The sequence below is a fragment of the Chelonoidis abingdonii genome, chromosome 3 (genome assembly GCF_003597395.2).
Source record: "Chelonoidis abingdonii isolate Lonesome George chromosome 3, CheloAbing_2.0, whole genome shotgun sequence".
NCBI classification, from domain to species: Eukaryota; Metazoa; Chordata; order Testudines; family Testudinidae; genus Chelonoidis; species Chelonoidis abingdonii.
In genome coordinates, this window is record NC_133771.1 from 161,368,365 (window position 1) to 161,393,036 (window position 24,672).

Below are 24,672 nucleotides of genomic sequence, written 5' to 3' on the forward strand. Positions count from 1 at the left end.
TGCAAGTGCTTTGGAGGACAGGATTAAAATTCAAAATGATCTTAACAAATTGGAGAAATGGTCTGAATTAAATAGGATGAAATTCATTAAGGACAAATGCAAAGTATTACACTTAAAGAGGAATAAGCAATAGCATAAATAAAAATGGGAACTGACTTCCTAGGAAGGAGTATTGCAGAAAAGGATCTGGGGGTTTTTGTGGCTGATAAACTAAATATGGGTCAACAATGTATTATTGTTTCAAGAAAAGCAAACATCATTCTGGGATGTATTAGTAGGAGTGTTATAAGCAAGATATGAGAAGTAATTTTTCCACTCTACTCAGCACTAATAACGTCACAAATGTCCAGTTCTGGGCACCACACTTCCTAAAAGATGTGGATAAACTGGAGAAAGTCCAGAGGAGAGCAGCAAAAATTATTAAAGTTCTAGAAAACAAGAGTTTGTTTAGTCTGGAGAAGAGAAGACTGAGAGGGGACATAACAGTCTTCAAGTACATAAAAGGGTGTTATAAAGAGGATGATGATAAATTGTTCTCCTTAGGATAAAAAAGTAATGGGCTTAAATTGCAGCAAGGGAGAGTCAGGTTAGACACTAGAAAAAACTTCCTAACTATAAGGGTGGTTAAGCACTGGAATAAATTGCCTAGCGAGGTTATTGAATCTCCATCACTGGACATTTTTTAAGAACAGGTTAGAGAAACACCTGTCAGGGATGAGCTAGATAGTACTTAGACCTGCCTCAGTGCAGGGGACTGGATTAGATAAGCTATTGAGGTCCTTTCCTGTCCTACATTTCTATGATTCTATGAGTATAACTGAAATCAGAATCTGGCCCAGCATACAGAAATGGCTTAACTTTCAGGAAAGAGGCACAGAGCAGTGTGTGTGATTCCACTCGCCAGGGAAAAGTACATGTGAAAGTATATATGTTAAAATACTTGATACTAGCACTACAACAAAATGGTTTCAGGCAAAAGGATGTGGAAAAGGACACACTCTCTTCAGATCAACGGGTGTTTTGCATGAGTAGCCGTTGATGGGGTGGGCCTAAGCAGCAATGTTCCCTAAGAGATTGGTGCTGATGCTCTCACTTGCACTTTTCCATGCCAGGGGAAACCCTAGCTAGGGAGTTATGGACAATCTTTGTCCCCTTTGCACAAGGGGAACTGAGTAGCAGGGCCAGTGCTTCCATTTAGGTGACCTAGGCGATCACCTAGGGAGCCAGAATTTGGGGCGAGGGCGGCATTTTGCTGCCCTCAGTGGCAATTTGGCGGCGGGGGGTCCTTCTGCACTCTAGGTCTTTGGCGGCAATTCTGTGGGAGGTCCTTCACTTGCTCTGGGACACGCCACTGAAGTGCCCGGAAGACCGGGAGCGCGGAAGGACCCCACACACCGCAGAATTGATGCCATTGACCGGGAGTGCGGAAGGACCCCTGCCTAGGGCACCAAAAACCCTGGCGCTGCTCCTGCTTAGCAGGCCACACAACCCGGCCCATGAGGTCTTCAGGCTTGGGGTGTTGGTTTGGCCTGCACTGAACACATACCACTAAAGTGCATGATACTGACCCTGCTCTTTCTTTCACACTGCAATCCCTTCCCTTAAACTTGAGTACATACCCATGGAGACTCTCCTTCTGCACTCAACCATTGCGTGAGTCCTTTAAAATCAAACATAACCCTGCCACTTTTGGTCCTGTAAGTGACCTAACCCATGCAAGATTTCACATGCTTATTGTCTATTTGTGCAGATATTTCTAGAATACCTTCCATAGTGGCTGCACTATTGTTTTGTATTATTATTTAACGTTTATAGTAGAGAGCAGCCAGAGGCTCCAGTCAGGATTGAGGCACTTCCCCTCCCAGAAAGAGCTCACAATGTACAAGAAACTACAATTTAGGGGCCCAATCCAAAGCCCATTGATGTCAGAGGCTTTCCATTGATCTCAATGGGGCTTGGTTCAGGCCCTAAGGAAAGAAAAGGTAAAACATAATCTGTGTGCTTGCCTCTGTTGCCTCTTTGTTTCTTGCAGTCACAAAAGGTTGCAGAACAATCTGTCAGCCACCTTTGAGAAATGAATGTACTTGGCCACAGATCTTAGTGGAGACAGTTACAGCATGTGTTTTGAATACATTGTGTACAATACTCAAATAGTTCTGGTGTTCAACATCACACCTCATTGGGGCTGGCAGTCAGTACTGTTCCAACTGATGTTTGGTTACCACTGAAGTAGCTGACAAGGTTTGGCTTTCAAACCAGTTTGCTCCTAACTCTTCATTTGCTGCCCTGAATGAACTCCTGCTTGCGATCCCTCTTGTTTCAGGGATGAGAAAACAGTTCTGCTGAAGTGAGTGCAGCCCTTGCAAGGAGTCTTTTGTGCAATGTCTTCTGATGGGGGTACTGCGCCCTTTAGTGTCTTGGGCTGAAAGAACTCCTTGGGACCCCTTCTGGGCATGTAACTGTGGTACCAGAACTGCAAGAAAGTCTATTACATTTTAAATGGCATTTTCTTTGCTTGTGCTCCTTGCTGTGCTTGTGTTCTATGGATATTCCAGCAAACAAGTTTGCTAGCAGAAAAACTCCTGCAAACAGGGAATTTTATATCTGTGGAGAGCAAATTTCAAACATGGCATCTCAAGAATTTGTTCTAGAAACATTATCTTAAGCGTAGTGCTCATCCAGCCAGGGAACAGGAACATGTCACGTATTCTGTGCATCTAATTAAAGCTGCTCAGATATTGACAACTTGCAATGATCTGCTTACAGTGACAAAGCCCGTGGGCAGAAATGATTCTGCAGATCAACTCAAAGGGTGAATGAGTTTGAGAAAAACACAAGCTGCTTATGAATAATTAGCAAGCAGAAAAAAATGGTGAAACTAGCAGCTCAAAGATCTTTCCTTCCTTCTTTCCTTTGCCTTCTCTGCATTGGGAATTGGCCCTGTTTCCAGCAATCGATGGCCAGCCACTGAAACAGCTGCACTGGTTCAACTCTGCAGTGTAGCTAAGGAATGCTTTTTGCTTATCCCTGCTTGAATCCAGAGTAAGGTTCAAACTGTGGGTTTGCTTGTGTCCTCTTTCTGTTTGCCCCCATACAGCTAAATCAGTGACTGGCTGATAGCTGTGAATTTGCCCTGATTTAGCAACAACTAGGCTTGAAAACCTTTGAGTCATCTGCCCCTGTTGGTTTGTTGTCAGCCAAAGTTGTGACTGTGTACATGACATTGTTACAGCTGCATTATTCTGTTTAAGATGGGCTTCCCGGGCAGGGGAATGTCAGCAGCTGAGTTTTCATCACATCCTCAGAGCTAGCCTAAACCTACGGTCATTAACCTTTGATGCCCAATTCAAGCCAATTCCAGTTCATAGAGACCTTTAGAGGGAGGTTAATAGTCAAGTGTATTGTACAAACTGATCCTGTAGGCTTGCAACACTGAGAAACCATCACAGAAATGGCTGGTGGACTGAGAGAAATTTAAATAAAAATAATAACAATAACAAAAACATTTCCTTTTTCATTTTTTGGCTGCTAATTGTCCCAAGGAAACGAGAATCCCAGGAGGATGAACAATTTTTAGATTGACCCAGCACATAATTAGAAAGGAGTATACATTCCTGTTTGTCCAAATGTTAGCAGGGCCCAGAACTGTTCAAATGCAGCTGAATTTTCCTTATCTCTTTGGAAAAGGTGGTTTTTTTAGCATTATTGTTTTCACACCGTGGCATCCCAGTGTTGTTGCTGGTTGTGACTTGTGTGTGATGGAGAATGCCGTGAAGTTGCTTTCTGTGTTCATTTCCTTCATCCTTCTGGGATTGGTTTTATAATATCATTGGCCCAAATCCTGGTCCCTGCAATGAGTCCAGTTTGAATGGATTTGGTGTGTGGGAGATTTTTTCACATTGGACAGGTAAGGGAAGAACCCTACTCCCCCAGCCCTTCCTAAAGGCTGCAGGGCAGCAGTAGAGTCCCACCACAGCTACCGCTCTGGGTTACCCTGGCTTTTGTGGCAATTACCTAACTTCACCTTCACTCTGATGGGGAGAGGTGGATCTGTGTAATTCTGCATTGCCTGTGTAACCTTCACATTATACTAACAAAGTGGTTTGCATTTACTGAACCAGTCTTGCATACTGGTAAACTGGGGCACAGAGAGATTAAGTGACTGGCCAAAGGTTACACAATAAGGCAGTGGCAGAGTTGACTATACCTCTTTTCAGGGTATTTTTCAGTCCCATTTTTAAATACCTCAAGCTATGGGGCATCTTCTACTTCCTTTGGGAGATAATTACTGTCTAGCAGAACTTACCATTGGGGCATTTGTCTCATATTCACCCTACATTTTCTTATGTTCCATTCCCTCCTCTCCGCCCAGTTTATAACATTTGCGCCACTAGAAATGATTGCTCTCATTCCTTACGCACATTGCCCCAAAATAGCCTGAATTCTTTGATCTTATGGGCAAGGTTCAAAAGCCATCCATTTGGGTTTGTCTAGAATGGGAAAAGTGGTCAAGGTTAAGCCAGAGTTAGTTAAACATGTTTGCTAACTCTGACTTAACCTCAAGCACTTTTTCTAGTGTACACAAATGCTTCATTAGTGCACCTAGAGCTCAGTGTCTGGGGCTATGGGTGGAGAGGGGCAGAGCCTTTGCTCCTGTGTTTATTGGCTGGTCTGTTCATTTTCTATTGTATTGGGCTGCAGGGAGCTATTTTAATTGATTGCAAGTTTAATTGACGGTAGGGCTCCTAGACCTCATGTACAGGTATTCTTTGTGCTATGTTTTCTAATTGAAAGAATATGTTAATAAATGAATTACTTTGGCTATCCCGCACACTCCTCCTTCAGTCAGAGTTCAACCAAGCTATATGCATTTAGTCCTTTTAATGAATCCATTTCTCTGGCTCCTTGCTGCAGTCAGCTTACTGTGAGCAAAGATCTTTTCTCAATGCTTTTTTTGTTTAGCATCTAAGGGTGAAATTTTTAAAAGCATTCGACATTGGCAAAATTCTGCTCCCATTGAAGTCAATGGGAATTTTACCATCAACTTCAGTGGATACAATTTAGGCCAATTTATCTTCATTTCACTCTGCAATATATTGGCCAAAATGTCCTAAGATGAGACAGTAAAAAGTTCTGTGAGATGACAAAGTCTCTGTTATAAACTGGAGAGTACTGTCTGGATTACTGAAGTGATAGGGACCAAATAAGTAAGGAAATAGACTGAAGCAAGGCTAAATAAAATTGGAAAATACATCCTTTACAGCACTCTTCCTGCTTCTACACAAAGTACCCTTCACTCTGCTAGGCTTTGACCACTATAATATTGGCCCCAAGGCACATTAGCCCCTGGGAAGTGTGTGTATGTATTGGTAAGTGTGTATAGAATATGAGTATGGTTTTGGTGCATGTGCACACAGAGGTCACCACTAAAAATCAACATGGACTGTGCAGTTGTGTTTGGCTTCACCATGCTATTTCCTACGCCGAAGTAAATACTACAAATACCAGTGGCGCAGCAAATGTTGGTTGGCACCAAGTGCATGTTGGTCTGTTTTTCTGTCTGCTGTAGTAAAGGTTGATGAATTCAGAAGAATTCATGTTCTGGTTTGGGATCTAGCTGCAAAGTTCAGCACGAATGGGCCAACAAGGCTGATCTACCCCCTCACCCCAGAGACAGATCAGGATTGAAGCAGATTGGTGGGGAGGGCAGGATACGGGCAGCTCACACTGATGCTGCTCATGCTATAGCTAGGCTGTGGATATACAAAGGACTCCAGCCTTCAGCTGTTAATCAGGCACCTTTCACAAATGTTCATATTCAGTTGAATTAAAGAGAAAGAAAAGAAAATCTGCCACTCTTCCCCTTCTGCCCCTCCTTATATGAGGTCACAGCCCTTCCTGGTGTAACTCTACAATGGAGTTACACCAGACCTAAATTTGGCCCTTTGCCATCAAGAGTTTGAAAATGTAGTTTCTGGTACACAGTCTGCTGTCTGGATGCTTCAGTGGCAATCCTTTCAGAGACAGCGCCCTGCCTCTGTGCCCCCGTTGCCTCCTGGCCAGCTTTGGGGAGAATGGCTGCTGGAGGAATTATACTCCCACCTCTGTGCTGGCTACCCGCTGTTTGGAAGCATTAAATGTTCTGGATTATTGAAGTGATAGGGAGCAAAAAATAAGGAAACAGAGTGGAGCAAGGCTAAATAAAATTGGCGAGTTTGCAACAGGTAGAGATTGTGCGGTTTGAATTTGGCATTTAGCTACCGTGCAAGTACTTTTTAAGCTCTCCCTTGACTTCACCAATTTTCTGATATGTTCCAAGCAAGAACCCCATTAGACAGGGAAATGTGAGGGAAAGACAGTTTGTCACCCATGTTAATGCTGCTGTATTTCCATGCAGGCCTCTGCACATTACAAGGAGAAGGTACCACCACCAGCAGCAGGTTGAGTGAAAAGCAAAACACCAAGTGGCCTCTCAACTGAAAAGAGTCCTTCTGTCCATACACATGGCAACACATGATGATTTCACAGCAGGTAAAGGACGGGATTAGACAGTAGTCCTCTGCCTTTTGCAGCTCCACAACTGGGGCTGCTGCAATCCTACCCACTCACTTGTTACCCAGAGGAAATTAACCACAGAGTCTTGTGTCTGTGCCAAGTAATGCTATCATGCTCTAGGACCGGCAGCATGTGTGCAAGTGCTGTGTTCAAAACACCGTACAGGGAGCCAGATACTCGGGTGTGGTGACTGTGCGGGCAAGTGTGGTCACCACTTTGCATTCAGCAGAGTTTGTCTGTCTTTGATGTGCAAAGGTAGGGGATGCTGGCCTGGATGAAGGAGGAGAAAAACTGCCTTGCCTAATTTTTGAATCTGCGTGAGCACCATGGATTAGAAAGTTTAACTCAAGCATTACGGGTTTGTGTAGTCTTTAGGAGTCTCTGTGGGAGAAGGAACAGAGAGGAGAAAGGAAAACAAAATCCATTGAAAATATAGGGTGGAGTTGGAGCAGAGGTGGGCAAAGGAGGACATTTGAATCAAGAAATGTCTGCATTTGGTAGACAGGTGAGCTTTGGGGACTTCTAATCTGGAGCGCGGGCCCCCTTTAGCTAGAAACACAGACATTATTAATTGGTGTTGTGCTTTTACTTTTTTTTTTTAAATTGAGTCTCTCTTGGAGGAAAAAGGCCTGGATTTGAATTACAAGGAAAGAAGGATTTTTGATCTAGTTTTGTGACACTTCCAGATGGTTTGAGCTTTGCAAAAGCTTTAGATTCAGCAATCTTAGCCAGGAGAGGAGAGGAAATACAAGGCAGATCACTAACAAGGAATTATGTAATTTTGCAAGGCAATCAGATACACCAGTGATGAGTGTTAGATTAGAGAGGCTGCAGTCAATGAAGTTTTTGCCCGAGCCAGGAATGCAGGGTTTAGCCCACACTATCTGATGTGTAATGTGTAAAAGGGGACAGCTGTTTTTTTAACTTCTTTTCAAACACTACACATTTGGGTCATTTGTACTGTTCTTAATTTAAAGCTAAGTACCGAGCCCCTGTTGCGGTGTATTGTGGGAGTGTCCCCAAAGTCAAATCCGGATACAGATCGCTGCGAGGGGGAAGCATTGATTCAAACTTGGAGCTGTATGGAAGCAGATGGAAGACAGCAGATGAAGGTGAGGACGGGGACAGAATGACTATGACCTGTGGCCTAGGCCACATAGAAACTTGAGGCTGCAAGCCTGGCTGCCTGGAAGGGGAGGCACTCTCTGAGCCTGGTGTCCAGATCTACTCTTTTGTTTTTCATTTGCTGTGAGTGATGATTCCAGGAACTAGTTCCAAGTCAGAGAATGCTGTTGGTAAAGTGCTGATCACCCCCTTCCTCCAGTGGAATTTCTGCCATTAAGTAGATCTGAAGGTCACTGATTAGTAGCTGGGCTTTGTCCTCTTACTATTAGAACTCAGCTGAAAACTGCTTGTGACCATCTGAGGATTGTATGTTGGTGTATGTTGCACAGTCCAGTTTCTAACTGCCAATATGGTCCATATTCCTTTGAATAAAAACCACCGCCACTGGGATCGTTGAGGGCAGTCCCAGCAGAGAGGCCAAAGGCTGAGATGATGCTCCCTTCTCATTACTAGAGGTGGACCCCTCAGCTTCACTCTCCTGGCCAGTCAACGCAGCACTCTTAACAAGCACTAGGGTCATAGTATTTTGATCCGAAATGAAAAAAAAATTAAATTTATCTCTAAAAACTAGAATAAAATAAATGCCTCAAATTGACTGATGGATTCTTGATGACTGAGGTTGACTTACTTGACTCTTGCTTTTAAATTGGCCTGCAGCCTCTCTTCAGTCTGTACTGAAAGTCCAGATGAAAAAACAGTCGTGTTTGTGGAGTGGAGATGGGGGCCTGCCTTATCCCAGAGCCATTTCCTCTCTGGAGGGCTTGGACAGCCCCACCTTGAAACAGGATCCCAAAGAACTGGAGGTGAGCAGTGCGGCCATGGAAACTGCTCAGATCAAGGACAAACTTATGAAGAGGAGGATCTCTGAGGGCTTATTTGCATCACATAGAGGTAAAGCTGAGTGCCTATCTGCTATCCCTGATGAAATGAAACCCTTCCAAGAAAAGAGAGGTTAGCATGTGACACTGACAAATACTCAGTTCAATTGCCAGCAATGTCCAGGTTTCACCCAGAGTGTTGGGAGAACATATGTGGCTTGTCTGGATACAGATCCCATTTTATAAGGGGATCTGCATGTGGATGCTGGCATCAAAACATTCTTGAAGAACAAAAATGAGGAGACCTTCCTTTTCTGTGGAGAAAAAATGACAAATGTTCATCCTTGTTTAGGCAGCAAAAAGTCCTGTGGCACCTTATAGATTAACAGACATTTTGGAGCATGAGCTTTCGTGGGTGAATACCCACTTTGTCGGATGCATGTATTCACCCACGAAAGCTCATGCTCCAAAACGTCTGTTAGTCTATAAGGTGCCACAGGACTCTTTGCTGCTTTTACAGATCCAGACTAACATGGCTACCCCTCTGATACTTGACATCCTTGTTTATGTTACTGATTGTTGTAACAGAGCTTTAACTATCTGGAGCCACTACTTTTGCTTGGTTTATATTTTCATCTTGTCTATATTTCTTTTTTCCCCTTCCTTTACCTGCTTTAATCTTTCTTTCACAGAGGTTTAAAAGATTATTTTCTTAATCCATGTGAATCCAGATGTCAGTTTTCAAATAGTAAATCAGAGCATAGAAAACCATCATGTTATCTGGGGTATTTCTACGGAATTGGATGGATGTGACTAGACCACTCAACTGCAGATGGCTGCAGCCTCTCTGTTAACATGTGTCCATGGGAACACAATTCTCACCATTTGGTTAACTATATGTTTTGAAGAAAGTTACCTGATTTGGAGTCAGATCTCCGTAGTATCCCTAGTGCTATGTGTTTCTGATTTGCAGGCTTGCTTGACTCCAGTGGCCCTAAGGAGGTTGCCTTGAAGCCAGCTGTTTCCAGATCTGCCTCTCAAAGGCTGCTGCTAACTTCCAAGCCCATGCCTCCCATTCAGAGCATCCCTACCTCCCCAGAGACCAATAGCACAGATGAAAGGGAGCAGAAGACTTTGGAGAATGGCATAGTCAGCTGGGGCCCCGGTGAGGCCCACACTGAGCTGACTCCAACTTCCCAAGAGGTAAATGGGCATAGAAAAAGAAAACTTAACCAAACCAAATATGGTTTCTTTGCAGTTTATTTAGTGTCTGGCAGAGCTCTAAGAGATTCCTCTGACGTGGGTAAAGTCTAGGATCCTATTTGAAGTGTAGTTGTACTATGAAAAGTTACTCTGTAAAGATGGCATCATGGAGGTACTGTGCTTTTAGTGTCTGTACTGTATAGGAATTGGGTTGTATCTCTTTAAATATGTTCTCATTATGTTCTATGTTTGAGGAGAAGCCATCAGAAACCAGTCAGAGGTGCCATATGTATGTAGTAAGGCCTTGCATGTTTCAATATAGTTAGTAAACATGGACATTTGTGACCCAACTGTGCTTGTGTGGTTTCTTATGGTTAGTATTGTGTAAAGAGCAAAAGATACAATCATGTCTCAATGATTTTCATATCAAAGCTGCTAAATTTAGAAGTATGAGGGTGGGTGTTTGCTGTAGCTGCCTGCCCTGCAAACTCAACCTGGAATCCAAAAGTCCATCATCAACTTTAATAAAGTTTCTAGAATTCAGGTAAGACCCTCAGTAGCCCCGGTACAGCCACATTGCCTTGCGTGGATTTGAGCAAGGAAAACTGACTGGAGCTTTGCAAACAATTCTACTAAGGATACCCTAGAAGGGATAGAATCCTGCACCCTTTCCATTAACTTTGTTGGCTCTGCAAGGGTGGCAGGAGTTACGGCTATTAGATCTCACTACACAGGAGAAGGAAGGTGATTAGGAAATACTTTTCCAAACAAAGAAAGCCTATCAAAAGGCTAGTGCCTGGATTTCAGTTATCTAGATACTGGGCCAGATTCATGCCTACAGTAATTCTACTGGCTTCACTGGATTTTCATCAGGAATTAATTTGGCCAATTGACCATGAAGAAGATAATGGGAGAACTAAGAAAGGTTCGATGTTTGCTCTCCATTCCTCTATTCTCCCAATCACAATATTGATGACCGAGAAGGGGACCCATTCCAATAGAAATGTTGTCTGTTATGGAGGTAATACAGGATGATTTCATACACAACAGATTGCCCTGTCAGCAAGGTGGGCAGCTCTCCTGGAGTTGATAACTGAATGAGCCAGATATGATAAATTAGATGGAAATCGGAGCACACCTAGGATCCGGTGATCACATTAATGTCCAGGCTGAAAGGCTGATGAGGGTCTGTAGAAAGGGCAATAACAGGAAAAAATGGACTTTAGAGAAGTATATTTTGACAGAATGTGAAATAAGCAGTAGAAAATTGGTTGGAGTTCAGTAGTGTATGGTAGATGGTTTAGGTACAGCCATGGGACTGCAATCCAAACTCATCCCAGAACAATCAGAAAGTCTGAAAGAGCAACAGCATCCCAGAAACTACACTGGCAAAGCAGGGAGATGGCGGGAAGGAGGAAAGATAGGCAGAGGGTGCACAGCTTCTGCAGTGATGAGCACAATAAAAATACTTAGATAGATGGGAGGCAGAGTGGGGCACTGGCCCCTTTGTTACTGCTTTCCCTTCATTTCCCCTTTCCCAGCTCAGAGAAATAGGGGTGCCATCAATTCTCCCTTCCCTCAAATAGCTTCTTCCTCTTGACTGAGGCTTCAGTGGAGTGTGAGAGAGGAGAGTTTGACTGGCTAGTCCACTACACACTGCATGGAAGAAGGTGCACTTTCTTTTGTGGTTAGAGTGGAATGCTGGCTGTTAGCTCTCCAGATATACTCCCTCTAATCCCTATCTTTGCAGAGATCTTCCACTTTGTAGCCTCACAGAATGAATTCGTGCCTGTGCTAACCCACGTTACCAGCCTTCCCTTCTAAACCTCACTTGCCTCTGCATAATCACTGAGCCGGATTGAACTGTTTTGTAACATTAGGGTGAAGATTACTTGTTTCAGTTTGAACTTTAACCCTGTGGGCCCTGAACTCTTCCAATTCCAGACTTCCCAGCACTACCTCCATTGCAATGATGAGAAGATGAGGAAGTCATTAGGTTCTGCTTTGATTCCACCTATTCCCAAATCAGTGAGACCACCTGATGGAGACTCTGTCAATTCTCCAAAGCCGCTATCAAGCTCTCAGCAATTGGACCAGGCTGCTCTCACTATACAGGAGTCTGCTGAGATAAGGTAAACATCTTCCTGGTATCATCTTCCCTTCCACTGTAGCCTCATCCTACAGACCTCATCTAAGTAGTTTGTTTATTTGTCACAGTCAGCACTCCAAGATATTTGTATACTAGTATACACTAGTTATTTATATACTATAGATTGTATGTCTGATATGAACCAAAATCACTCCAGATATATGGGAGTATGATCTATTGGTTATGGTTTAGGAGTAGGAGCCAGGACTCCTGAGTGCATGCAGATACTGCACTATCTCAAAAAAATATATATTGGAATTGGGAAAGGTTCAGAAAAGAGCAACAAAAATGATTAGAGGTATGGAACGGCTTCCATATGAGGAGAGATTAATAAGACTGGGACTTTTCAGCTTGGAAAAGAGATGACTAAGGAGGGGTATGATAAAAGTCTATAAAATCATGACTGGTGTGGAGAAAGTAAAGAAGGAAGCATCATTTACTCTTTCTCATAACACAAGAACTAGGGGTCACCAAATGATAGGCAGCAGGTTTAAAACAAACAAAAGGAAGTATTTTTTCACACAACACACAGTCAACCTGTGGAACTCCTTGCCAGAGGATGTTGTGAAGGCCAAGACTATAACAGGGTTAAAAAAGAAACTAGATAAATTCATGGAAGATAGGTCCGTCAATGGCTATTAACCAGGATGAGCAGAGATTCCGTCTCTAGCCTCTGTTTGCCAGAAGCTGGGAATGGGTGACAGGGAGTGGATCACTTGATGATTACCTCTTCTGTTCATTCCCTCTGGGACACCTCACATTGGTCACTATCTCTGGACTAGATGGACCTTTGGTCTGACCCGTGTGGCCATTCTCATGTTCTTATGTCTATTCCTGACTGCCACTGACTCACTAGACCTGAAGAAGAGCTCTTTGTAGCTTGAAAGCTTGTCTTTTTGACCAATAGAAGTTGGTCCATTAAAAGATATTACCTCACCCATCTTGTTTCTCTACTATCCTGGGACCAGCACGGCTACAAGTATACTGCAGAATGACTCACTATGTAATTTTGGTCAAATCATTTAAGATCCATGCTTCAGCTGGACCTGAGTCTGGCCCCTCATTGTGAGGACAGAATTTTGTATCTGCAAATACTTGTTTCTGCAACAATTTGCTGGTTCCCATATTATCAACTAGGTATCTAGTTACCAAAGTTAGAAGCCATTTCTGTAAATATAGGCCTTAATTCCTTCTGTGCCTTGGTATTCCCATCACAAAATGAGAGCCCAGATACTTACCAACTTCTCAGAAGGTTGTGAGGCTTAATTAACTAATATGTGTAAAATGGTTTGAGACCTTAGGTGAAAGTAGTGTTGGTATAGAAGGGTACAGCTTGCTCAGGAAGGCAGGCAGGGAAAACAGGGAGGAGGTATTGCCTTATGTATTAAAAATGTATACACTTTGACTGAGGTTGAGATGGAAATAGGAGACAGACTTGTTGACAGTCTCTGATAAGGATAAAAGGGGTAAAAAACAAGGGTGATGTCATAGTAGGGGATCTACTACAGACATCCACCTCTTCTTCCTGGTTAGGTGAGGCTTTTTTTAAGCAACAAACAAAATCATCCAAAGCACAGGACTTGGTGGTAAATGGGGGACTTCAACTACCAAGACATCTGTTGGGAAAATAACACAACAGGGCACAGAATATTCAACAAGTTCTTGGAATGTATTGGAGACATTTTTTTTATTTCAGAAGGTGGAGAAAGCTACTAGGGAGAGATTGTTCTAGATTTGATTTTGACAAGTACGGAGGAACTGGTTTTGAAATTTTGAAAGTAGAAGGCATCTTGGGTGAAAGTGATCATGAAATGGTAGAGTTCACGATTTTAAAGAATGGTAGGAGGGAGAACAGCAACTTAAAGACAATGGATTTCAAGAAGGCAGACTTTAGCAAACTCAGGGAGTTGGTAGGTAAGATCCCATGGGAAGCAAGTCTAAGGGGAAAAACAATTGAAGACAGTTGGCAGTTTTTCAAAGAGACATTATTAAGGGCATAAGAGCAAACTACCCCATTGCGTGGGAGAGATAGGAAGTATGGCAAGAGACCACCTTGGCTTATCCAGGAGATCTTCAATTATCTGAAACTCAAAAAAGAGTTAAATGTCTTCAAGTCACCAGGGCCTGATGAAATGCATCCTATAATGCTCAAGGAGCTGACTGGGGAGATATCTTAGCTATTAGCAAATATCTTTAAAAAGTCATGGAAAAGTGGGGAGATTCCAGAAGACTTGAGAAGGGCAAATATAATGCCAATCTATAAAAAGGGGAATAAGGGTAACCTGGGGAACTGCAGACCAGTCAGCTTAATTTCTGTGCCCAGAAAGATAATGGAGCAAATTATAATGCAATCAATTTGCAAACAGCTAGAAGATAATAAGGTGATAAGTAACAGTCAGCATGGATTTGTCAAGAACAAATTGTGTCAAACCAATCTGATAGCTTTTTGACAGGGTAACAAGCATTGTGGATAGGGAGGACGTGGTAGATGTGGTGCATCTTGACTTTAGTAAAGCTTTTGATACTGTTATAACCTTCTCATAAACAAACTAGGGAAATTAAACCTAGATGGAGTTACTATATTGTGGGTGCATAACTGACTGGAAAACAGTTCCCAGAGAGTAGATATCAGTTATTCACAGTCATGCTGGAAGGGCATAACGAGTGAGGTCCCCCAAGGATCAGGTCTGGGTCCAGTTCTGTTCAATATCTTCATCAGTGATTTAGATAATGGCAAAGAAAGTACACTTATAAAGTTTGCATATGGTACCAAGCCGGAAGGGGTTGCAACTGCTTTGGAGGATAAGATCATACTTCAAAATGTTCTGGACAAACTGGAGAAATGGTCTGAACTAAATAGGTTGAAATTCAATATGGACAAATGCAAAATATTCCACTTAGGAAGAAACAATCCGTCGCACACATAGAAAATGGGAAATGACTGCTAAGGAGGGAGTACTGTGGAAAGGGATCTGGGGGTCATAATGGACCACAAGCTAAATATGAGTCAACAATGTAACATTGTTGCAAAAAAAGCAAACATAATTCTGGGTTGTAGTAACAGGAGTATTGTAAGCAAGACACGAGAAGTAATTCTTCTGCTTTACTCCGTGCTGATTAGGCCTCAACTGGAGTATCGTGTCCAGTTCTGGGTGCCACATTTCAGGGAAGATGTGGACAAATTGGATAAAGTCCAGAGAAGAGCAACAAAAATTATTAAAGGTCTAGAAAACATGACCTATGAGGAAAGATTGAAAAAATTGGGTTTGTTTAGTCTGGAAAAGAGAAGACTGAGAGAGGATATGATAACAGTTTCCAAGTACATAAAAAGTTGTTACAAGGAGGGAGAAAAAAATGTTCTTAACCTCTGAGGATAGGACAATCAGCAATGGGCTTAAATTGCAGCAAGAGAGGTTTAGGTTGGACATTAGGAAAAACGTCCTAACTGTCAGGGTGGTTAAGCACTGGAATAAATTGCCTAGGGAGGTTGTGGAATGTCTGTCATTGGAGATTTTTAAGAGCAGGTTAGAAAAACACCTGTCAGGAATCGTTTAGAAAATACATAAGGCATGGTTACACTTGCAGATGTAGAGTGCTGTGAGTTAAACCTGCCTTCAGAGAGCACAGTAGGGAAAGCACAGTGGTGCGGACATGTTAGCCTGACTGGGACAAGGACCACAGTTGCTGTCCCAAGAAACATGTGCAAGCGCATTGCCCAAGTTCTGGATGAGACCTTTGAAGAGATCACTGAGGCTGATTACCATGATGTGAGAGAGCACATCAACGTCTTATTGCGCATCTAGGCATGCATGCAGCCCTAACTCTCCTCGCACCAAGAGCCTGCATCGAATAACTTCCTTCCCAAAATAAAAGCCGCTTATCGGGAACCTCCTCTGGTGTTTGTCCTTCCCCAAGCACTGGCCGCCACCACTGGCTACCTTCCTCCTGGCTTGAGAACAGCTCCAGGCTGCATGCATCTAGGGATTCTGAGGTGACTTCCTCTGCCTCAGCATCCTCACTCCCACTTTGGTGCTCCTCCTCCTCCTGCCTTCTTGCACTGGGCTCTGAAGTGTCCATGGTGATCCCCAGAGTGAAGGTGGGGTCGCCTCCAGGTATCGCATCCAGCTCTTTGTAGAAACGGCAGGTCTTGGTGGCAGCACTAGAGTGGCGGTTTGCCTCACAGGCTTTGTGGTAGGCATTCACAGCTCTTTCATATTAATACTACACTGCAGTGCGTCCCGGTCATGGCCCCTTTCCATCATATTCCTTGATATCTGCCCGAAGGTATCGTAATTCCTATGGCTGGAGCACAGCTAGGACTGGACAGCTTTCTCCTCCCAAACACTGATGAGGTCCAGCAACTCGCCATTGCTCCATACTGGGGCTCACCTGGCGCGTGGAGGCATGGTCACCTGGAAGGATGCACTGTGCTGAGAGCACTTCATGCTTGGCTAAGCAAACAGGGAGGGATTTTTCAAAATTCCCAGAGAGTTTAATGGGCGAGTCTGAGAGTTGGTCACCTGAGGGCAGGGCAGTAGAGTTCAAAATGATGACCAGAGTGGCTAGCACAGGCACTGTGGGACACTTCTGGAGGCCGATCGGAGTGTGCTATAGCACTAGGGCATCCGCACTGGTGCAGCAAACATTATTCGACTCACCGAGGTGGAGTACTAGCAGAGCTGTAGCCGCAGAGTCAGAGCGCTCTTATGTGCCTTGCCAGTGTGGACGGGTAGTGAGCTAGCGCACCTGGGGTTCCTTTATTAAGCTGTAACTCACAAGTGTAGCCAAGGCCTTAGTCCTGCTATGAATGCATGGAACTAGACTAGATGACCTCTTGAGGTCCCTTCCAGTTCTATGATTCTATTAAGGAACTATGGGATGATTATAAAATTCATGTACATTATAAGTATTATCCCCATTTATTAGTTTAGCTTCTGTGCTTGGGGAAAACTAGCTGTCAGCCTTTTGCTTGATATAATAATAAATATTGTTAGGCTACAATTGCAGTTTATATACTTCACTAAGATATTGTATATACATGTCCAGTTGCATCAGAATATACTTATTACGTTCTTACTCATAAATAGATTTTGAAGATAAATTAATTATTTCTTTAAAAGCAGAAGGGCCTAATTCTTTCCTCAGGGGAAGTTACATCAGTGGAATTGAGAATCAGGTGGATTCTCTGTCACTGGCAATTTTTAAGTCAAGATTCGTTGTTTTTTAAAAAGATATACCCTGGTTCAAACAGGAATTAATTCAAGTTCTATGACCTGTCTTATACAGGAGGTCAGACTAGATGATCACAATGGTCCCTTTTTATAATCCATGAATTTGTGAATCATAATCTGATCTAAAACTGGAACAGACAAAGCTTAATTCTTTTCTTTCTTACACTAGTGTAAATGTGGCTGCTCTAATTTGAGCTGTAGGACCAGCCTAACATCTAGTGGAACCAGGACCATATAGATGTTTGAAAATCACTAATGTGCCCCTCTCTCCTGAGCTGCACTGTGGGACACAAGGCTGGAATCCAAAGAGGTGACCCACTGCTTTCAGTTGGAGCAGGATTTGCCCCTCATGTGGCTTTACTAACTGATGGACCTAATGACCATTGTGAAGCAGTTGCCAGCAAACTGAGACCTGTGGGTTACATTTCCTGCTCTGTTATGGTGATTCTGACAAGGAACCTCTCCTCCATTAAAGTGCTCTCTCTTCCTCTATATTTCCTCATAAATTCTTTTTTCCTCAATTGTTTTAAGGTCAAGGCCAGACAGCAATGCTGAGGAGAAGATCCTTAAATCTCTGGGTATGTACATGGCATGTATTTATTTCGTCATAAAATGTTTGTCATAAAATGAACACAGGGAGTTCTCTCTTCCTCCCTTCCCCGCCCCATAGGTGAAATTATATAAATGTCTTACTGGAGAAACATTCCACAATCCTTCATTATTAGAGGGAGATACTTTAGAAAACTAACCCAGAGTGCAGACACCCAGGAAGCAGTGAGGTGACCTTGCCAGATGTGAATGGATCCAATAGACTACTTCACATGTTTGATGGCAGGGATTGACAAGTTCACCCCCAACAGCTCATAAATAAAATAGAAAGCATTTTCTCAGCTCCTTCATCTCATACACTTTACTAGATGGGAATTTCCCTCTCTATATGACCATTAGCAGTGCTTAATTTGTGCTTTAATGCTGAGCTCCAGCACCTCTAGGTTTGTCAGTTCATAACCCAGACACCTCTGGGCTTGCTGCATCAGTTATGAAGGTAAAATATTGCTTGAGCCCTGGCACCAAATTGCGTGAGCCCTGGTACCTCTTTCATTAGAAATTAAGCACTGGATGTTAGTGCCACTGAAGGTTAGAGACAGATGAACCATTTCACACAAAATAAGAAATGCCCTCATTTGCCCCTTCTACCCTCATGAACCTTCACTTTAAACTTGAACTGAACCCAGACTGAACCTTTTTTTAGATCTATACTAGTCTGATCCACTTTTTGCACTGGTAATTCCAAAACCTCATGACAGAGGTTGTTCTTGCGATCTTTCTAGCCCAGTTTTGCTGGACCAAGAGGTTCAGATATGGCTTCACACTGGAGTGTTTATCTGAACTGAACTTTTCAACCTCCTAAAGTATAGTTCTAAATATTAAACCTGAAAAAGAGGCATTTATTGGTTATTTTATCAAAGGCATTTATTAAGTAACCTCTCAGTTACCCTAGATCAAATGAGATCAGTTGACTCTTAAAAATGTTTTGTTCCCCTAACTACCAGCCCTACAAACTCAACCTTGGATCGAGAGTCAAGCTGAGTTCTTTCTTTCTCATGCATCATCACTGAGAATATTCTGCGAGTTAAATTAGGGCCTCAGTTACACATGTGCAACCCCAGTATTTTTAGGTTAAGCTCTGAGTGACATCTTAGCTACCCCATTGCCTTCCGTGGATTTACACAGATATAACCATTGGAACTTAGTAAATAATTCTGTTGATAATGTTTGAAAAAGAATAGAATCCAGCTTACTTCTCCCAGAGCTGTGTGGGCTCTCCAGGGGTGCCAGGAGTAAAACATACAAAATGCTTAATTTAGTTGCTGATATGCCGCTATGACTATAAATATAACCAGGGAGCAGATTTGCTGAGTTATGAAGGTGATGTTTTTACATAATTATTTTTCAGCGAAGAACTGCCCTTTAACGTTAATCCATTTCTTTAGTTGATAAGACTTTGGCTTGATCAGCTACTGAACAAAATTCTTGATTTTAAATGATATATTTTTTTTTTTTAGTTTAGATTATGGTATGATTTTATGACTTGTGAAGCAGTGCATGGAATTATTAGTTCTATGAGCCTTAGCAGCTCTGTTGGAGAGTAATTCAGCATCAGATGCTCTGTGCTCTACATATTAAAGGAAACTTTCACATCCAGTCCCCTAGAGTGTGTGTGGGGACAGGGGTGCTAATTTCAGGGGCTGAGCTGCTAGTTTTGATAATGAATCCACTTGCGGAAAATTCATTGCAGCAACCAGGATTCTTATTTTATTGTTCATATTTCAACAAATCCAAAACTTTTCTTTAAAAGCTTTTAATTTGCCAATAGAGAGGAGGAATAATTGATTTTACCTAATACATGGGTGTCAGAAGGTGGAAGTGCCACATGAACACAAAGTCTGTAAACTCAGGGAAGGAGAATGCTTTACTCAGGTCTGAATAGCTGGGAAGATATAGGAAAATGTTTCCTTTTCCATAGGGAAAAATCTTTATTTTCACCCTTCTTCAGCAATCACAGTGGCTCCCCAAGGGCTGCAAATTGAGCCGTTTCCCTCACTCAGTAGATCTGTATTTCAGGAAATGTCATTTCTACAGCAGATGCAAAAATCCAGAGTACCATCAATCTGTTGGTGCTGGTATGCTGCTTGCTGCGCTAATATATGGTATGTGTCTTTGGCTTATCAGAATTCAGAACTCTGGAACCCTTTTTGCCTGCTCCGAAAAATGGCTTCACCGGTAGCATGAAGCCTGCTGAATATTTACTGCCATTAACAACCCTCTCCCTCAGCCAGGCCAAGGAGACAGGACCCCTGTCGAGCCCTCATCTTTTAAAGGGTGATGATCGGAAGGAGAACAATGGAAGGGTATGTATGTGTTAAGGTCATTGGAGCAGGGATGGCCTTTTTCCTTCAGTGATTGTACAGTACCTCCTACAATGATGTCCTAGGCATGACTGCGATACAAATCACAACTAATAAAAATAATAAACTTCCTCTGTCAGCAACCCTCTTCCTTGTTTGATTAGGTTAAAGAGTCAGGCATTCGCTGTGTATTTTCTCTGAACAAAGGAGAAGCAGAAATTATTGTCTGGGAAACAGTGATAAGGTTAAGTAGGATGAGTTCTCTGTTTCTGACATGAATTCAGAGGTGGTGCAAGTTACCCACTGGTGAGCGTGAATTACATGCTGAGAAGGTGGAGGGAAGGGTTGTAATATTGGAAGCAACCGAGAGGGTATGTAGGACACTGGCCTGTCTACCTAGCCCAGGAGGGAGTGGCACCATCCTCAGAGTCGGGTCAGGTCCTTTTCTCAGGGCTTCAGCTTTATTTCCTCCAAATAATATAAATTCAGCACCTCAATTGTCCCTTCCCTTCTAATACAGAGGCCTGTCTATTCTCTGCAGGTTCCCACTCTACCAGCCACATTGTCTGAGAGTCACCCTGCTCCCAGGCCTGCAACAGGAACCAATCTACTTCCTATAGCTCTCTCCTCTTTATTCAGGGGCTTCCTGCCCGAATCTCCCTGTTCCTCACAGCTCTCTCCCCAACTCAGCTATTGCTGGCTTTTATAATCACCTGATCTCTAGCTGATCAGTCTGAGCTGAGAGGTAACTGACCTCATCTGTTCCAGGTGATGCAGGGCCCAACAGCCCTGTGATGGCCAGTGAAGATGTAAATTAAAACAGAGGTGCTTGCTTTTCCTGACGTCTTCCTGTTGGCTGCTTGCCTTCCTGTGACCCCTAACTGTCCCACCCACTTACTTTCCTTCTACTCACAGTAACTTAAAGACATGAAAATTACACCACCTGTGAATCTGGACAAGTACCTTTTCTCTTTTATTATATTGAGGAAGGGCAATTGCTTCTGAAACTATTGAGGTGTGTATTGAAGCATATCAGTGTTTGTGACATTGTACCACAGTGTTTCCTGCTTTCTGTATCATTTGTGTACATTGGTGTGTTTGTGTTGTGTCCAGATCCACGTGACAATATCCAAGTCAGCTCAGGAGAAAATGCGCCAGAAGCAAATGAAAGAAATAGAGCTTTTGCATAGTGAGAGGGAGAAGGAAAAGGAGAGAGAGAAGGAAAGGTCCTTGCAGCTCCATGAGCAATTGCAGAACGTTGACACAGGGTTTATTGCTCAGGAAGGTAAGTGGCTGCTAACGGCTATAGGACTGGTTCTCCACTGCCTCACACCTTGTTTAGCCGTTTACATTGTGCAAAGTGAGTGAAAAATTCTGCTCACTCCAATTGGTAGCATGTTAAACTACTGTGCACAGGTGTAAATGAATAGTGTGTGAGGCACTGCAGTGTCAGGCCATATGAATTAGGGTCAATATATTCCATTCTTATAACCAGAGCTGCAGGGCAGGAAGATCCCTTCAGAGAAATAACCATCATTTCCACTAGGATTTTCTATGGAGAAATTCCACCCAATTACCCCTCCTCTAGACATCATTGCAAATTTCCCTGCTGCTGAGGAGGCTGGATGAAACTCCTGTTAGAGCTTGTCAGTACAGCTGGCTCAGTCAGTTGGAGACATCACTTTAAAAATATGGGAGGCTGCCTCTCTACCAAGGTGTCGCTGACTATTTTCCTGACCCAGTGCTCCCAGCCTAAGCTGGCTCAGGCAGCAAAACATGATGATCTCAGATACTTACCTACCCCATCATTGTAGTATTTGAGCACTTCACAGTCTTTAATGCATTTATTTTCACAACACTCCTATAAGGGGTTATGGGTCCCATTTTAGATAGGGGAGAGGCTGAGGCACAGAGAAACTAAGTAACTTGCCTGTGGTCATATAAGAAGCCTGTAGCAGGGTCAGGAATTGAACGCTGATCTCCAGAGCCCCAGGCTAGTGTCCTAACTACTGGCCTATTCTTCCTTTCTAATAATAATGACAATGATACTACTGAGCACTTCTGTAGTGCCTTTCATCCAAGACCTCAGAGCACTTTACAAAGGAAAGGGGAATATTATTATTATTCTTTTGCAGATGGATAAACTGAGACATGAGGTGACTTGCCCAAGGCCACACAGTGATTCAGTGGAAGAGCCAGGAACAGAATGTGGAGTTCCTGTCTCCGCAGCCCCAAGATCTATCCACTAGACAATGCTGCCTTGCAGATCAGACCTATGCCTCTCATTATAGCACAGCCTGCCATAATGAAGACAAACTAATTGTGTCCAAAAAATGCTTTTAATCATATTATGATCTTGAGGAGTTTTAATGGAAATATTTCCAATTAAAATACGAAAGAAGATCCTGCTCATGCAGTAACACAAATCACCCCCTACACACACTCCTGAGAAGCATATGTTTTAGAGGAGCACTGAAGCTGTTACAAAAGTAGTTCACATTTTAAAAAAAATGCACTAGAGCATGGCTTACTGACTCTGATTTAATTGCATCTGACAGGCTCTGATTGTGCTGCGGCACAAACTCTAAAGAGTGCAGCAGCAGAGAAAGTTGCAAGTCAGCACTTAGCCCAAGGGCATTATAGAAGGTTACTTTTACTTTTTATTATCACTATTTGGTGGAGTGAATCTAATGCTGGTGAGAAGTGCTACATTGACAGCCCCAGCGGCATAAATCCTCTATTCTTCCCCAAAACAAGTAGAGGAGAAGAAATGGAAAGCTTAACTTCCCTCACCCCTTGTAGAAGGTATGGCTGTATTTTACAGTCATTGTCCCTAGTAATGCAGTTTTCAGTCCTGTTATTTCTGGAGGTAGGGGTGTGGGGCAATTAAGAATAGCACTGTAGTAGTTTTAAATAAGGGACACTCCTTCACCAATGCACCTTCCCCCATTACCAGTCCCTGGAGCCATCCAGTGCATCACTCTAGAAGTGCTCTTTCAGTCCCCACAGGTTTTGGCCTGCTTAACACCAATGGGATCATCTCCGTTACACCCAATGTGACTAACCCATGCAGAACCAGCGTTGGTATTGCCTTAAAGAAACGGGTCAACAGGCCATCTCTGCCTAGTATCTCCATAATCAATCATGACAGCAGCTTCATACGACACTCATCAGGTGAGACTTGCAGTGTCAGTGGGGTCACAAAGATGGCATCACGATCTCAGGTGTTCTGTTCCCCTGGGGGTGAGGGCTGATACAGTTTAAAGTACAAATGGACTGAATTCTGCTCTCAGTTTCACTGTATAAATCCATAGTAACCCCAGCGTAGTCACTCCAGAATGAGTGAAATTGAAGTGGGCATTACTTATGTAGCCAATGGGAGTTTTGCCTGAAAACAAATTTAACAGGGACCTCAGGATATGTCACTTTACCCGTTTTGAATTTCTAAAGCGTAACAGTGTTTTTGGTTGTAAGATGACATCATAAAAGGGAGATGAATGTATAAATCCAGAAAACCTATTGTTCACACCCTACGAAATCACTGAGCTCAACTGCAGCCAGTCAGGATGCACTCATATGCATATGTGATCTGATTGGTTGCTCATTGTCACTGACCTCTGAGCAGCTGCCTATCACATTGCATGATTTTTCAACCAATCATTATCCAATCACTCTCAGCTGTGGCAGCACTGCCTAATACCATTACAGCCAGAGGTGGTTGGAGACACCTAGCTTTGGCATCATGCCTCATGCACCACATGCCTCCGCACGGTATTATTATGGCCTATAGCTTAAATATAACAGGTGATGTATGTGGGATGCTGCAGGGTGATATTGAAAATGTCCCCCGCCCCCGCCCTGCAATTAATAGATAACAGACAGTGGGAGTACCTAGTGACTCTGTTCTTTCTTTCTTTGATAGGAAGCTTTTGTTTTGTTTAGCCTACAACCATAGGACATTGTGATTCTATTAAATCTTGCAAGCTAAGAAGGGATAGGCTGCGTTGGTACTTAGAAGAGAATCTTTTATGCAACACCTTTCTATGTAGGAAGGGATTTTTTTAAATGGTTGGCATTAAAGTTAATAGAGTTTTTACCATTGACCAGTGGGAGCAGAGTTAGGCCATTGCTGAATGCTTTTGAAATTCTCAACTTTAGTTTTTGTACCCTATATATCAGAAAAACCTTATAGACCACATATAAATTATGATATCCTATATATCATATATAGACATCCCCTCCAGAACCTATTTTATCTAACCTTGACACAATATCTGCACTTTTAGAAGTCAAAGGCTTTTTCATATACAATTTAGAAGAGAAAATTTTGGCCTGAAGACATTTAGGTGTGAAATTTTTTTACTTCTAGCACTTCGGATGACAAATAGGCTTTGTGACAAAATACATTTATCATCTACAATTTAAGATGACTAGTATATTCATTTGCCAGCACTGAATCTCTTTACTTACAGTTCACATTTTGAAGGTTCTCTGAAATCATAGAATCCTGTGGCACCTTATAGACTAACAGACATTTTGGAGCATGAGCTTTTGTGGGTGAATACCCACTTCGTCAGATGCATGTAGTGGAAATTTCCAGGGGCAGGTATATATATGCTAGCAAGCAAGCTAGAGATAACGAGGTTAGTTCAATCAGGGAGGATGAGGCCCTGTTCTAGCAG

General features: G+C 42.8%; 1 protein-coding gene across 1 annotated transcript in view; it reads left to right on the plus strand.

The window, feature by feature from the left end:
- The window catches only part of TOGARAM2 (TOG array regulator of axonemal microtubules 2), a 63,808-nt gene that overhangs the window by 2,660 nt on the left and 36,476 nt on the right, over positions 1 to 24,672 (plus strand). The window contains exons 2-10 of the mRNA XM_032774844.2: positions 6,398 to 6,531; positions 7,533 to 7,667; positions 8,338 to 8,571; positions 9,472 to 9,701; positions 11,646 to 11,833; positions 17,613 to 17,659; positions 19,815 to 19,993; positions 21,104 to 21,275; positions 22,991 to 23,164. Coding sequence (XP_032630735.1) covers positions 6,504 to 6,531; positions 7,533 to 7,667; positions 8,338 to 8,571; positions 9,472 to 9,701; positions 11,646 to 11,833; positions 17,613 to 17,659; positions 19,815 to 19,993; positions 21,104 to 21,275; positions 22,991 to 23,164 — 1,387 coding nt within the window. The 5' untranslated portion in view covers positions 6,398 to 6,503. The remainder of the gene's footprint in view (positions 1 to 6,397; positions 6,532 to 7,532; positions 7,668 to 8,337; positions 8,572 to 9,471; positions 9,702 to 11,645; positions 11,834 to 17,612; positions 17,660 to 19,814; positions 19,994 to 21,103; positions 21,276 to 22,990; positions 23,165 to 24,672) is intronic.